The 15,694-nt window shown below is 42.6% G+C and overlaps 1 protein-coding gene across 1 annotated transcript; it reads right to left on the bottom strand.

Moving 5' to 3' along the window:
• Window positions 1–1,024: 1,024 nt before the first annotated feature.
• LOC120298497 (arylacetamide deacetylase-like 4) lies at window positions 1,025–15,137 on the bottom strand. The gene is made up of 4 exons (XM_039322295.1): window positions 14,682–15,137; window positions 14,232–14,448; window positions 13,381–13,444; window positions 1,025–2,340 (listed from the first exon to the last, which is right to left on the bottom strand). Exons 1-4 carry the CDS (start codon window positions 14,862–14,864, stop codon window positions 1,566–1,568), a joined length of 1,239 nt encoding a protein of 412 aa, XP_039178229.1. The 5' UTR covers window positions 14,865–15,137; the 3' UTR covers window positions 1,025–1,565.
• Window positions 15,138–15,694: the final 557 nt, after the last annotated feature.

The following is a 15,694-nucleotide window of genomic DNA, read 5'->3' as shown; positions in this document are numbered from 1 at the left end:
ACACACACAGACACGGACCCACATACCCCATTCTGTCAACATAGCCATGCCATTTACAACACCTCTGCGCCACCTTCCCCTTTTCTCTCCTTGCCCTTTGCGGTGGGCAGAAATGAATCTGAAATGAAATAGAAATGAAACAGACTGGGATTTATTTCTTGAGTCTTTACTGAAGCTCAAAAGGTTTACATGAAGTCAGTTGTCACTATTCTAGAAGCTCAGCAACCGGGGACCACCTGCAGCTAAAGCAAAGGGGGAGCAAGGAAAGTGGATACAGGGAGAGTCAAGATGGAAGCGTCAACAAGGAGAGGTCCCTTAAGATCTTACTGCATCAGTCTTGCTGGAGAGAAACGCCTCTTCAGAGACAGAGGAGAGGAAGGCACGGTTCAAGGCAAGGTCCTGTTAGGAAACAGAACCTATGCCAACGGGTGAGGGGGGAGGCTAGCACAATAGGCCTCCAGAGTTTTTTGGGGCTGATTCCCTTTTTTCGTTCATTTTTTGGTCTGCCTGTGGGAATAATGGTCTCCTGAAAGAGCTGCACTGAGTTTTCCATGACAAATGAAGGCACATATACATCTCCCAGGATGACGTTGCAAGATCCAATCTGGGTCGCTCACCAGGACCAGAGGTTTACTGTTCTGAGCATTCAGACCCGTGCCGGAGCCCATCCTCAGGAAACCTCTCTTTACTGGAATACAGGTAGTCCTTGACTTGTAACACTTCGTTTAGTGACTGTTCAAAGTTACAGCGGCACTGAAAAAAGTGATTATAACCGTTTTTCACACTTAAGACCGCTGCAGTATCCCCAGAGTCACATGATCAAAATTCCGACACTTGGCAACTGACTCATATTTATGATGGTTGCAGTGTCCTGGGGTCATGTAATTACCTTTTGCTGCCTTCTGTCAATGGGGAAGTCAGATTCACTTAACAACCGTGTTACTAACTTAACAACTATAGTGATTCACTTAACAACTGTGACAAGAAAGGCCGTAAAATGAGGCAAATTCACTTAGCAAATGTTTCATTTAGCAACAGAAATTTTGGGCTCAATTGTTATCGTTAGTCGAGGACTACCTATATGCACTTTGGGCTATTCTGTGAGTCGCAATTATGTGATGCCTTCCTATTGGTTCATTGGGGTGTTGATGGCTGGTGATGGGCTATTGTTTCCTTGTGCTGTCATGTTCAACATTCTCCACAAGTTTGATATTCCAAAGAACCACTGTCCTGACTATAGGGAGGAGGAGAGCGCAAAAGTTAGACGTCTGGCCATTCTCCCAACTGTTCCTCGGTGCCACTTAGACTGTCATATGGGAAATTCTGTTTTTTGGGTAAGAGGGAAAACCACAGTTTCCTGCACAGCCTGACACCAGGCTACCTGAGTGGTGGGCTATGAACGAGCTGGAGAGGGCAAGGATGTGTCTCTTCAAAGAGTTGGTGGACCATCTTCAGGTCAGTTAAGCAGGACAGATGGATGAAATTATAGGGTATAACCTCTTCAGATCCAGATCTGTAAGGCAAGGGCTAGATGAACAAGGAAGAGGAACGAGGCTGTTTGATTTCTAGAATCGTTCAAGGAATTGGATTACACTATTTATACTCTTTCTCGTACTTGGAAACTGGAATGATCCCATATCTATCAGCAAGGTAATTGCATGGAATCCATCCTTGAGGTGAAGCCAGGTGACAGGGACACCATTGTCTTCCAGCCTCTTCTTATAGAGCAAGCCATCATCTCGGAAAATGTCATATTCGCAGGTTAAAAGGAAAGTCTCTGGAAACTGCTGGATGACGGCGTCTTCCGCCAGGAGTGGGGAAAATATGGGGTCGAAAACTGTTTTGTATTTTTGGAAAAGATCTTCTGAAAACGGACCAGGTACAAACGGCACGTAACCCCGGCCTTTAAATTCCTCCGGAATATGTTCCGCACTGATCCATTTCTGATACTTTGTCATGAGTTCCTGCGGGACATGGGCATTGGCCATAATTTCATTGACCCCGGCATCAGTTCCCGAGAGATAAACTGTGGCAAAACGAACAGCATTTTTCTTGACTAAGAGGGGAATGGACTGGTTTTGCTGGTAAGAAGGTAAATTTAAATCCAGGCATTGTAGGTAAGGATAGATTAGTATGTGGGCCTGGGGCTGTGGCAGGTCCTTTGTCATCAGAAGTTGCTGAGCAGTGCTGGCAACAAGTGTGCCTCCACTGCTGTCGCCAGCCAGCACGATCCGTTTAGGGTCCACCCCGTAGTCCTGCGCATTCTTCAGAAAATGTGATACAGCAGTGTAGCAGCTGAGTTGTTGAGCTGGATAGGGGTGCTCTGGCGCCAAGGGGTATCTGAAGCAACAGGCAGTCAAAACACAATCTTTCACATGCACTGGCATTCCGATTACAATGATGAATATATTATAGCTGCCCCACCCCAAAAAGACTGGGTAGCATGCAACAACCAATAGAGGCAGTTCTCGACTTACAACAGTTCATTTAATAACTGTTCAAAATTACAATATCACTGAAAAAAGTGACTTAGGACCGTTTTTCATATGACCGTTGCAGCATCCCTGTGGGGTGGCAACTGATATTTATGACAGCTGCAGTGCCTCAGGCTCATGTGATCCCCTTTTGTGACCTTCGGACAAGCAAAGTCAGTGGGATTCAGTTAACAACTGCGTTGCTAACATAACAATTGCAGTGATTCACTTAACAACTGTGGCATTTTATGTTAAGACATAAAATGGGGCACTTAACAACTGTCTCACAAAACAACAGAAAGTTTGGGCTCAGTTGTGATTGAAGTCAACGACTAGCTGTAATTCTGTAAACTACTCTGAAGTAACCCACAGCATCCTTGTTGGTTCATTGTGGCGGTCAGTATTTCAGCACAGGGCTTTTCAGCTGGTGAAACGCGTACCACCTGTGGTACATGGGCACCTGGCAGGTGGTACGCGACCATCCTAGAAGTGGTAGTGGGGGGAGGGGAATGAGCTGAATCGGCAGCAGCACCGCACAAGCCTGAACGATAGACGGCTGAGCTGCAGGGCTGTCAGGGCTCAGCAGAAGCGCCAAGATCAGCCCTGGATTTTGGCTCTTTCCTTTGCGGGGAGGGGGCCAGTAGGAGGGAGGAGGCTTCCATGTTCCTCTAATCTGGGGCAAAGCAAAGCAACAGGAACCGGAAATAGCCAATCGCCTGGCTGACAGTGGCTGCACTGCGCTGGAAGCGCAAGGCAGAGGTGCCCTGAAAACGGACCAGAGAGAAAGCAGAGCAGAAGGGAAATGTGAAAAAAAAAGCCAGAAAAACCAACTCCGGACAGCCTTTTCCCCTCCTTTCTGAACACCCTGATGGTCCCCTGGGATGGGCGAGGGAGGCAGCAAGAGGAGAGCCTGTTACGGGGCTTCGATCTGTACTTCATCTTGGACAAGTAAGTGGCCGGGCGTCGCGGTGTCTGTGCAGGATGAGGCTGGGCTGCAGGGGACCCTTTGTTCTGGGTAGGGTTGCAGCAGCCCTGGCAGTTTTTCAAAACTCCGCAGCAGTTTTTTCCCTTTGCTTTGGGTGCCAATTTGGAGAAAAAACGCCTGGCGGATGTCGCGTTCCTCTTTCCTCTGGAGAAGGTTGAAGGAAAACGTTTGGCTCCTTCACTGGTTTCTCTTTTTGCAACGTTGCTTTTGGGGGGGGGAGTTTAGCAAAGAGCAGCTGTCAGTTTTAGCCTGTCTGATTAGACTTACAAAGGCCTGTTTCCAAAGTAAATCCCTCGCTCGGCTTCCCTCGTGGGATGCAATTCCCACGGAGGAGCCGTTTAAGACAGGGGAGGGCAACCTGGGCTCTTTTATGACTGGTGGACTTCAACTCCCAGAATTCCTGAGGCAGCCATGCTGAGGGGAAAGGGAGAGGTTTCCAAGCTGAGCCAGGCTGGCTCAGGAATTCTGGGAGTTGAAGTCCACGAGTCATCAAAGAGCCAAGGTTCCCCACTCCTGGTTTGAGATCTCTGAACTCCAGAGTTAATCTGAAACTTGCTCCATGGCTGTGATGGATCATTGATTCAATCAATAATTAGAAGTTAGCATCTAGATACCCATGAAAAAGAAATACCTTTGGGAAATATTAAACAGGCAGGAACAATAGGAAAAGAGGTAGAAAGCCTAGGCCCAGAAACCAACTATTACAAATACGAAAGGCTGCTCCAAAAGAAACATCCATTTCCCTCTCTTAGAAAAGTCAAGCCAAAAAACAAAAGTACCAGAGAAGAGGCTCTCTCTCTCTCTCTCTCTCTCTCTCTCTCTCTCTCTCCCTCTCTCTCTCTCTCCCTCTCTCTCTCTCTTTCTCTCTCCCCTCTCATCTCCTCTCTCTTCCTCCCCCACCTGTGATAAGCACTAGCCTTGAACAAACCAAAAGAAAGCTGACAGGTTTGCCCTATCTCAGTGATGGCGAACCTTTTAGAGACCGAGTGCCCAAACTGCAACCCAAAACCTACTTATCCATCATCGAGTGCCAGGTGGGCGTGGCCCATTGGGTGGGTGTGGCTGTGGTGGTAACGGAAGACTGGGTGGGATTAAAAAGTTCAATCAATCAATTCCAACTTTGCAAGATCTTTTTTTTTCCTGCAAGAAGCTGAAATTGACTGAACCTTTCTTTTTTTTTTTCACATGGCAGCGGAGGCCTAAAGCAAAAAGGTTTTATAAAACCCAGCTGAAGGCCTAGGACTGGGGCAACAGCGCGCATGCCCACAGAGAGGGCTCTGAGTGCTGTCTCTGGCACGTGTGCCATAGGCTCGCCACCACTGCCCTATATACACATAGAAACTGATAACAGGATTAATCCCAGACACACCAACCAACGCCTACGACAAGATTAACCTAGACACACAAAAACTTCATCAACAAGTTATTTCCTTCCCTGGGTCATAGGATTAATCAATCCTGCTGAAAAGGAAAAAAACCAAGCTAGGAAATTAAGAAGAACAAACTTCTTACAAATCTCATCAAAACTTAAAATAGAAAAAAGAGTATAAATTGTACCATGCATTTAGGTGATTTTTACTAGCTAGTCCAGAAGTCACTGCTGAATCACTTCTCTGTCTGGCTTCTGTAATAAAATCCACTTTCTGGCAGCTTTCATCGCTCAGTCTCAACTATATTTTTATTTATTTCGAGCCTATTTTTTCCCTCTTAAGTCTGAGTTACTCACAGTTCCTTTGTTCTCCATTAATGAAATGCACATTCTCTCTTTTTTTTCTATTTTTGCTCCTTTTTCTGCAGCTGCAGGAATTGTATCCAGGGAGGAAATAAAATGCTTGCTCATGTTATTTGTCCTAAAACTGACAGGATGCATTCTGTTTGCATAAGAGGTTTGGGGCTGTGTTCTTAAATATTGGCTGTATTCTTAAATATTTCTTTTTATTGTAAATTTTAAAATTTTACAAAAACAACCCTGCCCAACCCTCCCCGACCCTCCCATTCCCTCCCCCAACCTTCCCAGAGCTGAATATAGGCTTAATTGAAATTTCTTCAAAAAATCTGTAAAAAAATTATAAACCATAAATAAGTCTAAATACATTACTTAAACAACTTATAAAATGATTAACAATAATATATGTGTAAAAAAACATAAATATTAAGAAAAAAATGCTTAAAAAGAAAAAAAAGAAAAAAAGGAAAAAAGAAAAGAGATATAAGAAAATAAAAGAAAAATAAAAAATAAAAGAAAAAAAGAGTACAATCTATAAAATATTAAATTTTATATATAAGTTATTGAAAAACTAAATAATATTTTTTTATATCCAACTTATGTTGTATAAAATCTATCCATTTTTTCCATACCGCAAAATACTTCTCTTGCGATTGATCCTTCAAGAAAGCCGAAATCTTTGCCATTTCCGCCAAATAAGAAACTTTAAAAAACCACTCTTGCAAAGTAGGCAAAGATTCCTTCTTCCAACATTGCCCTACTAACAACCTTGCCGCTGTAATTACCGTAAATGCCGGTGTATAAGACGACTTCCGCGAGCGCTGAAATTGGCGCCAAAGATGGGGGTCGTCTTATACGCCGAGTCGTCTTATACGCCGGAAATACTGGTAGTTTCCGGCGTATAAGACGACGTTCTAGGAATGCGGCCCGGCTATAAAGACAGGGGTCGTCTTATATGCCGGGTCGCCTAATACGGCGGCATATACGGTAAGTTTAACATCAATGTAGTCTCTTTAGTATCACAATCAGTAACAATACCTAACAAAAACAATTGTGGGGTAAATTTTACCCTCCTTCTAAAAATTCTTTGAATATTCCACCATATCTTAATCCAAAAAGCTTTTATATTTTTACACGACCACCAGATATGATAGTAAGTAGCATCCAAACATCCACATCTCCAACATTTAGGCTGTAAGTCAGGATACATACGAGACATTTTTTGTGGATCAAGGTCCATCTGTAAAACATTTTATAAAAATTCTCCCTTAGGTTCTGGGCTTGTGTAAATTTGACATTCCTCACCCAAATAATTTCCCAAGTTTCTAGTAGAACTGGTTCACCAAAATTTTGTGCCCATTTAATCATACATTCTTTAATTAATTCTGCTTCTGAATCCAATTCTACTAGTACCCCATAAATTCTCTTAATTTTAGTTCGTCTTTGATCTTTTACTTGTTTAAAAAAATTTTCATCTTCTCTAAGCAGACCCACATTACGATATATCTTCCATCTATCCACTATTTGTCTGTACTGAAACCATGAGTACATAATATTTTCTTGTGCTAAATCTTCCAAAGATTTTAACTGCCAATTTTTACCATCCCATCTAAGTAATTGTGCGTAAGAAACACTATCCATCTTGACTCCTCTCCTTATCCCCTCTATCGCATGCCAAGGTATAGCCCATAATGGAATTTTAGAATCACTTCTATGATATTTCCTCCAAACCCGAAGTAAAGAAATCCTTATAATATGAGATTTAAAAACCCTATCAACTTTTTTATTAAAAATTAGGTAGGCATGCCATCCAAAAAGTAAATCCCAACCCTCCAAGAGGAGTATTTCTGCATTTGTTAAATTAACCCAATCACTAATTAATGTTAAAACCACAGCATCATAATACAATTTCAAGTTCGGTACCTTGAGTCCACCTCTCTTACGAATGTCTTGTATAATTTTAAGCTTTACTCTTGGTTTTTTCCCTGCCCAGATAAATTTATTAATACCTTTCTGCCATTCATTTAAATTAACCTCATTCTTTAAGATAGGTATCATTTGAAATAAGAAAAGGAACTTTGGCAGAACATTCATTTTAATCGCCGCAATTCTTCCCAAAAGAGATAATTGCAACTTCTCCCAATTTTTCAAATCTTTTTGTATCCCGACCCACAACCTTTCATAATTATTTTTATACAATTTTACATTGGAGACAGATAAAGTAACCCCCAGGTATTTTACCTTATCGACCACCTCAAAATCTGTCAAATTAACCAGAGTCTGCTTATCCAGATTGGTCATATTTTTGGGTAATATTTTAGTCTTATTGTTATTAATTTTGAAACCCGAAACCCATCCATATTGATATATCAATGGTAATAACTCTACTACAGAATAAGTAGGTTGGGATAAGGTAACCACCAAGTCATCTGCAAAGGCTCTTAATTTATATTCTTTTTTATTGACTTCTATTCCTTTTATTTGTTGTGATTCTCAAATTTTAATCAGCAATATTTCCAAAGTTAGAACAAACAGCAGTGGTGACAATGGACATCCCTGTCTAGTCCCCTTTTCTATTGTAAAAACCTCTGACAAACCCCCATTAACTATAAGTTGTGCCGTTTGTTTTTGATAAATAACACCAAGAGCTTGTAAAAATTTTTCTCCAAAATTCATTTTCTCAATTAGTCTTAACATAAATTGCCAATTCAATTGGTCAAAAGCTTTTTCAGCATCTAAAAATATCAATCCTGCAGAAACTTGATTATTTTTGTCTAAGTATTCTAATAAATTAATAATTTGTCTGACATTATTCTTCATGTACCTTCCAGTTATAAAACCCGTTTGATCCTTATGTATAACCTGATGCAAAACCCTCATAAGCCTATTAGCTAGGATTTTTGCAAAAATCTTGTAATCTACATTTAAGAGAGATATAGGTCTATAATTCTTTGGTAAAGTAAGATCTTGATCTTCTTTTGGGATTAAAGATATAAAGGCTCTACCCCATGATGGGGGAGTCTCTAAACCCTGAAATATATTGTTAAAAAGCTCGCTTAAAGGTTGAATCATCTCTTGTACCAAAATTTTATAATAAATAGATGTCAAGCCATCCGTACCTGGTGCTTTACCTAATTTTAATTCTTTAATCACTGTCTCAATTTCCTCACTAGTAATCGAGCCATTGATTTCTTGTTTCTGATCTTCTGTTAATTTAGGGAAGTTGGCTTCATTTAAGTAATTATCTATATCTAAAACCTGTACTTTAATACTCTTATACAATTTTTGATAATAATCTAAAAAAGATTTCTTAATCAACACCTTCTGATATACCAATTTACCATTATAATTTATTTTATCTATAATTCTCTGTCTCTGTTTCTTTCTCAATTGGTAAGCCAACCATCTCCCTGGTTTATTAGCATTACAAAATGTATTTTGTTTCATATACAATAAATTAGTTGCAGTTTGATCAGCCATCAACATATTGAATTGTGATTTAAGCAATTTTATAGATTCTTTAACTTTTTCATCTGTAGGATTTAAAATCAAAGTTTTTTCTTTTAATTTAATCTCATCTTCCAATTCCTTACGTTTCTGAATCTGCTTTTGTCTATGAGCATTATTCATTTGTATCAAAATCCCTCGCATGAAGGCTTTACCTGCATCCCATACCATTGACATTGAAGTTCCCTTATGCATATTTAAAGCAAAATAATCCTTTGCTGGGAGAAATATCAACAACTTAAGATATGCAGATGATACCACTCTAATGGCAGAAAGTGAAGAGGAACTAAAGAGCCTCTTGATGCAGGTGAAGAAGGAGAGTGCAAAAGTTGGCTTGAAACTCAACATTAAGAAAACCAAAATCATGGCATCCGGCCCTCTCAATTCCTGGCAAATAGATGGGGAAGAAATGGAGGTAGTGACAGATTTTATTTTTCTGGGCTCAAAGATCACCGCAGATGGGGACTGCAGCCAAGAAATTAAAAGACGCTTGCTCCTGGGGAGGAAAGCTATGGCAAATCTAAACAGCATTCTAAAAAGCAGAGACATCACCCTGCCAACAAAAGTGCGTATAGTCCAGGCCATGGTTTTCCCAGTTGCAATGTATGGCTGTGAAAGTTGGACCATAAGAAAGGCTGAGCGCAAAGAATTGAGGCCTTTGAACTATGGTGCTGGAGAAGACTCCTGCGAGTCCCTTGGACTGCAAGGCGTTCAAACCGGTCAGTCCTAGAAGAGATCAACCCCGACTGCTCTTTAGAAGGCCAGATCCTGAAGTTGAAACTCAAGTACTTTGGCCACCTAATGAGAAGGAAGGATTCACTGGAGAAGAGCCTAATGTTGGGAAAGATTGAGGGCAATAGAAGAAGGGGACGACAGAGAATGAGATGGCTGGATGGAGTCACTGAAGCAGTAGGCGTGAATTTAAATGGACTCCAGAAGATGGTAGAGGATAGGAAGACCTGGAGGAACATTGTCCATGGGGTCGCGATGGGTCGGACACGACTTCGCAATTAACAACAACAACAATCCTTTAACTGCTCCTTTAATTTTTGAACATTCTTTTCTTGTCTAAATAAGTTTTCATCCATCCTCCACGATCTCCTCTCCTCTTTTTCATCAACCAACTCCATCCAAACTGGACTATGATCCGCCAATGTCCTAGGAAAAATTTTAACATTCTTTACCCTAAAATATAAATCAGTTGTAATCAAGAAAAAGTCCATTCTTGAGAAGGATTGGTGTCTATCTGAAAAGAAAGTGAAGTCTCTCTCCTCCTGATTGCGTTCACGCCAGTAATCTCGCAGCTCCCAGTCCTCTTTCAAATCAAAAAAAGCTTTAGGCAATTTAGCCTGTTTAAAAGAAATGGAAGATCCTTTTTTATCTCTTTGTGTATCTAACACACCATTCCAGTCACCCATTAATATAACAGATCTGTAGTCCAACAAAGTTAATTTCTGGTGTAACAATCTATAAAATTGTTCCTGTTGTTGATTTGGTGCGTATAGTCCCACTATAAGTACTTACTTACCATACAAGCCAACTTCAATCATAACATATCTCCCTTGAAGATCAGATTCTACCAAACAGGCTGATAAGTTTTGCTTAACATAAATGACTACACCCCCTTTTTTCCCAGGAGCAGAAGATACAAAATGAGATCCCAAGCGAGCATTAACTAAATATTTTTGATCTTTAGATATAATATGTGTTTCCTGCAAACAGATAATATCTTGGGTCTTTCTCCTCCCACCGGCAACGAAACAATTTCTTGAAGAGATTCTTTAACTTCTTTCTTCTGTTGTTCCTTTTCCTTACGTCTATGCGCTGCATGGGTCATTCTTTGCTCTTTGATCTCTGTTTGTCGTGACCACTCCGCCTGTAACTCTCCAGCCAACATCACACCTAATCCTTCAGACTGCTGTTCCACCTCTTTGCCATCCAAAACTTTCTGCATCATAGATGATGGTGAGCCTGCTCCCAGGACCGAACTGTAAAACTCCTTTGCTTTAGTAACTGTATTAAGTCTATAACGCGTCCCCGCATGGCTCACAACAATACCCATCGGAATCTCCCATCTGAATGGCATCATTCTTTTTTTAAGCTAATTAGCTAAAAAAGCAAAATCTTTTCTCTTTCTTAAAATTTTAGATGGGATCTCCTTTAAAATAATGACGTCTTGAGCAGCAATCTGAAACCTCTTATTATAGAAAGCTTGTATGATTTCATTACGCAGAGATCTCTTTGCAAAATAAATCACCACATCTCTTGGTAAATTTTTCTGTTTTGCGACCCAAGAGTTAACTCTGTAAATTTTTTCAACTTCTCTGAATATCTCCTCTTTCTCTCTATTCAAAATAACAGCAAAGTCATTTACCACAATCTCTGTCAGATCTTGATGCATGTCCTCTTTCAGACCTCTGATTCTTAAAGCGTGTTCCATTTCCCTGTACTGAGACATAACAATGTCATCTTGTGAAATTTCCATCTTTTTTTCCATGCCTTCAAACTTATCTTCCAGAATATCAACCTTGTCTACGACCTCTTCCACTCTAGAATCTAGCTTCTCAACCACAGAAGCAAGTCCTGATATAGCCATTACTATATCTTGCCTCAGAATAGTGTTATTCTGCTCTAAAAGATTCTTCATTTCCCCTCTGATTTGAGTTTTATTCTGGTCTAAAAGCTCCTTCATTTCCCCTCTGATTTGAGATACAGCATTTCCCATTATATCTTTCATATCTTGTACAGTTATTGCTGGCAGAGGAGGAGAAGGTGGTGATGTAGCTTTAGGTTGTTGTACAGGTAGAATCGCAGGAGAAGAAGCCACCTTAGGAACTGTAGAAGCTGCTTGCCTCTTTAAAGCCATTTAAAAAAAAAATCTTACTTCTTCTTTCTTCCTTCTTAAAGAAAAGCAATAAAAAAATCCTCAAAAAATAAAAAGCAAAGGAGAGTTTAAAGGATATTTCAAAAACACAAATCCACCTTCAGAAAAAGAAAAAAGTTTAAAAAAAACTATATAGTCCATAACGTTCCGTTTAACTCACTTTTTTCTGGAAAAAAAAACTTTCAAATCACCATTTTACTTTCGCTCTCCACACAAACAAAGAACAAAGAAAAAAAAGATCGACCTAAACTAAAAAGCAAATAAAATCCAATAAGTCCAATCCTTTATCCAGCTCTGTCCGCTTTTAAAAATCACTCACCCGGTCCCTTTAAGCGCGGAGATGGTAGCGGCGTTTCGCTTTGTTCCCGAAGGAACAAAGACAGCTGGGAGGCGAAGGCAACCTGAACTCCGAGGGAGCTCTCTTTCCACCCTCCAAAGAAAAGTTCCTGGGGGGTTTAAGAGGCTCTACCTCTATTCGGGTGGTTCTCTTCCCCCTCCCTTCGCCCGGGAGGGAGATTTCGAGCCGCAGGACAGCTGGTGTCTGCCGTACTCCGCAGTTCTCACGCTCACCCAGGAGGACGGCTACAAAGTAGCCGCCATCATCGATGCTATCCACTGGAAGTCCTGTATTCTTAAATATTGTAACTTCGGACAGTCACTAAGCGAACTGTTCTAAGTCTAGGACTACCTGTACTTTATCACTGTTTTCCTTTTTTTTTGGTCCAGTTTTTGACACCTTGCTAGGTGACTGGTGGTATTCGGATATTGCCATATATCCTAAAAGTGGTACAATGGGTGAAAAGGTTGAAAAGCCTTGTTTTAGCAGACTGTCTAGAGCAGTGGTTCTCAACATGTGGGTCGGGACCCCATTTGGGGTCGAATGACCATTTCATCGCAGTCCGCCATTTTTTCCCCCTTTTCCTTAGCTGTGCTACTCCCTTTTATTCTATTGGCTTTTGAAAGCCAATAGAATAGACTCTCTTGAATAGAGTCTAATTCTATTGGATTTCAAAAGCCAATAGGAATTGTCCAGGCTGTCTCTGTCCTGCTGAGCCCGCCAAAAGTCCCATTCTGCAAATGGTGCTGCACCAGTTGAGTAGTCCTCGACTTACAACCGGTTGAGTAGTCCTCGACTTACGACCTGTTGGGGGTCGCGGCATTAAAAAGGTTGAGAACCACTGGTCTAGAGCAGTGGTTGTCAACCTCCCTAATACCGCGACCCTTTAATACAGTTCCTCATGTTGTGGTGACCCCCCAACCCTAAGGGGTCTCCATGCGTGCACCAACACCGCCCACTCACCCACCACGCCCAGGACTCAGTGTGCCTCGCCTCACTTCCGAAGGTCGCCGGCCTGCCTGGCTCCAGCTGGCTGGGGGGGGGGGCAGGAAGGCCGCTCTGCCGGCTTCACCCAGCCTGGTTGGAGAAGCGGCCAGGCGGAGAGAGGGAGGGAGAGAGAGAGCGAGAGAGAGCAAGAGGCAAGAGGGCGACAGCGCCGGCAGAGCTTAATTCAGCCTCCTCCACGGAAAAGACCGCGAAGCAGCGCAGCCTCCCTTAGGAGATGCTCGACAGAAATGAATCTGGTGCTGCAATGGCCCCTAGCTCGAAGCTGTGCGGAGATGGATAGAGGAGCGGTGTCTAGGTTCCTAAGACCATCGGAAATATGTGTTTTCCGATGGTCTTAGGCGACCCCGGTGAAAGGGGTTGCGACCCACAGGTTGAGAACCTCTGGTCTAGAGAGAGAGAGAGGTTATGGCAGTTGGCTTTTATGCCTTCTGTGACACAAGTCAGCTTGAGCTCACTTACCCGATGCATGCGATCACAGTGTCACTTTGCCGGGCAATGAAGTGGCACAGCCTTTCATGGGATCCTGAAATACCACAAAGAATTGTTTGAATTGATGTTCAGATGAGAATGTTCCATTTCTTCCACCCCTAACTTGTATGTTTTTATCTGAGCACATGCACTTTTCCCCTTTGGTCCTTGGCGTGCTGCAGAAGAATCAGGGTACCCCTTAGGCCAGTGATGGCGAACCTTTTAGAGACCGAGTGCCCAAACCGCAATCCAAAACCCACTTATTTATCGCAAAGTGCCAAGGCCGCATTGGGGGTGGGCGTGGCCCACTGGGTGGGTGTGGCTGCTGTGGTCATGGCAGATTGAGTGGGCATGGCTGGGGTGGGTGTGGCCACCTTGATGTTGCTCGTGGGGGGATGCCTGTGGGGGCTGGCAGGATTGGGGGAGATCCAGGGGGTCTCTGGTGGATGGGGCATTCGCAGGAGGTTCGTCCTGAGGGGTGAGGCAGGGGGTAGGGCGGGGGTGCCATTGCTGCAGGGCAAGGCGAGACAGGGGCGGCTGCTGCCTGATATCATCAGCCCCCGCACACAGGCCAGCGACGCATGGGGGCGTGCTCTACCACCTCTCCTTGAGCTTGGTAGCCAGCTGCTTCACCTCCTTTGTGCTGGGTGGGGTTGCCGCTCTGGGTGCCAGCGGGGGCCTAATGGACCTGTGCGAGCTGGCGATGGCGGCAAGTGTGCCCACAGAGAGGTCTCTAAGTGCCGCCTCTGGCACACGTGCCATAGGTTTGCCATCACTGCCTTAAGCCAAACATTTGTCCATCCTTCTTTCATATCAATCAAACAATTATTTGCAAAACCTACGGGGGCTTCCAAACAAGCCAGCTCCTCCGTGGATCCAGACAAGTCCTCGTCTGTTCTCTGGACTTGCTCTTTTGGGACAACAGACCATCACCGGCACTCTGTCAAAAAGCATTTCCTTGACAATCAAGTCAGATGGTTTCCTGGGAGGTATTCCATTCGCAAGGAGCCTCCATATCACAAATTCATGGCAGATGCCAAGTTTATCCAGAATCGTGGCCTGCACAGGGGAAAGACAAGAAAGAAACCAAAGGATAACAGACAAAGGATTTGTTTAGGTGCTATCCAGAGTGATTTCTAATAAAAGAGAATATTTGGAGCTCAGGGCTGAAAGGAGGGGTCCTTGGTGCTCTCTGAGCTTGCTTGTGGATCCCCAGGTACACCAAGTGTAGGACTGTGCCATTCAGCCGAACCAACTGAAAGCAAAGCTAGAGTCCAAAGGCAGAGACTTACCAGTCCGAGAACAATTCTCATAATCAAATAGAAAAGGCTCAGTTTTCTCCCCTGGCTGATTCCTGGTGGGATATGCATGCCGATGATATTAAAGTAAAGGATCCACCCGAGGAATAACAATGTGACTGAAATGCAAAAGTAAAATGCCAGTATCCACAGGGTTTGGCCCAATATCGTTTCCATGGTGGAAAGGTCCTGTAATCAGAGATGGGATTTTTTTTTTCACTATCTGGCCAAAGAAAATTGTCTTATAGCTTAATTTGCTTTCTTCTTGGTCCGCGAGGTCTATATTGCCCTGTAGTTCTTTTAACAATAAGTGACACGTACACCTCGATGCCTTCTCTTATACCATTTCAAAAGGTATGATTGGGCAACTGATCATTTTTTATTTATGATTTAACTGGAGCAACAAGTTCTGAACAAACAGATCTCTTTCAAAAGCCTTATCTCTTGAGGGTTACATCATCCAACATCAGTTGAGCTTACTTCATGATCACCCCACAGATTAAATGAGGAGGTTCATTTATCTGTATTCCTTAATTATGGCTTTCAGAGGCACACTGTAATCTGAGTGAGTTTCTGGGCACCACGTTCCCTAACACAGAAAAATGACTTTACACAGATTTTGAGATGACAACAGCCTCAACAAGGTTTCATGCCGAGTGGATTTTGCCATTTGGGTTGTAATTTGGTATTTTTGCTTCTGATGGTCAGAGGGAGATCAGTTCGACTAAAATTGTCTAAAATCACCATCCTAGCCGTTCCGATATCTCAGGGGCTGCCACAAAGAAGAGGGAGTCAAGCTATTCTCCAAAGCGCCTGAAGGCAGGACAAGAAGCAACGGATGGAAACTAATCAAGGAGAGAAGCAACCTAGAATTAAGGAGAAACTTCCTGACAATTTAGAACAATTAATCAATGGAACAGCTCGCCTCCAGTCATGGGTCCTCCAACACTGGAGGTTTTTAAGAAGAAATTGGACAATTATTTGTCTGGTATAGGGCAGCTTGGGGG

This window comes from Crotalus tigris, unplaced genomic scaffold (genome assembly GCF_016545835.1).
Source record: "Crotalus tigris isolate CLP2741 ecotype Arizona unplaced genomic scaffold, ASM1654583v1 scf7180000023903.560294, whole genome shotgun sequence".
In the NCBI taxonomy this organism is placed as follows: Eukaryota; Metazoa; Chordata; class Lepidosauria; order Squamata; family Viperidae; genus Crotalus; species Crotalus tigris.
Note: the sequence above shows the minus strand (reverse complement) of the source record. Positions and strands in the feature narration are given on the sequence as shown.

What these genes read in the sequence shown, in the direction of transcription:
- LOC120298497 (XM_039322295.1), bottom strand. Translation starts at nt 14,864, where the DNA reads ATGGAAACGATATTGGGCCAAACCCTGTGGATACTGGCATTTTACTTT. An exon ending in TGAGAATTGTTCTCGGACTG is followed by an intron (nt 14,449 to 14,681) that starts GTAAGTCTCTGC and finishes TCCCCTGTGCAG; the next exon opens with GCCACGATTCTGGATAAACT. An exon ending in TGGCTTGTTTGGAAGCCCCC is followed by an intron (nt 13,445 to 14,231) that starts GTAGGTTTTGCA and finishes GTGGTATTTCAG; the next exon opens with GATCCCATGAAAGGCTGTGC.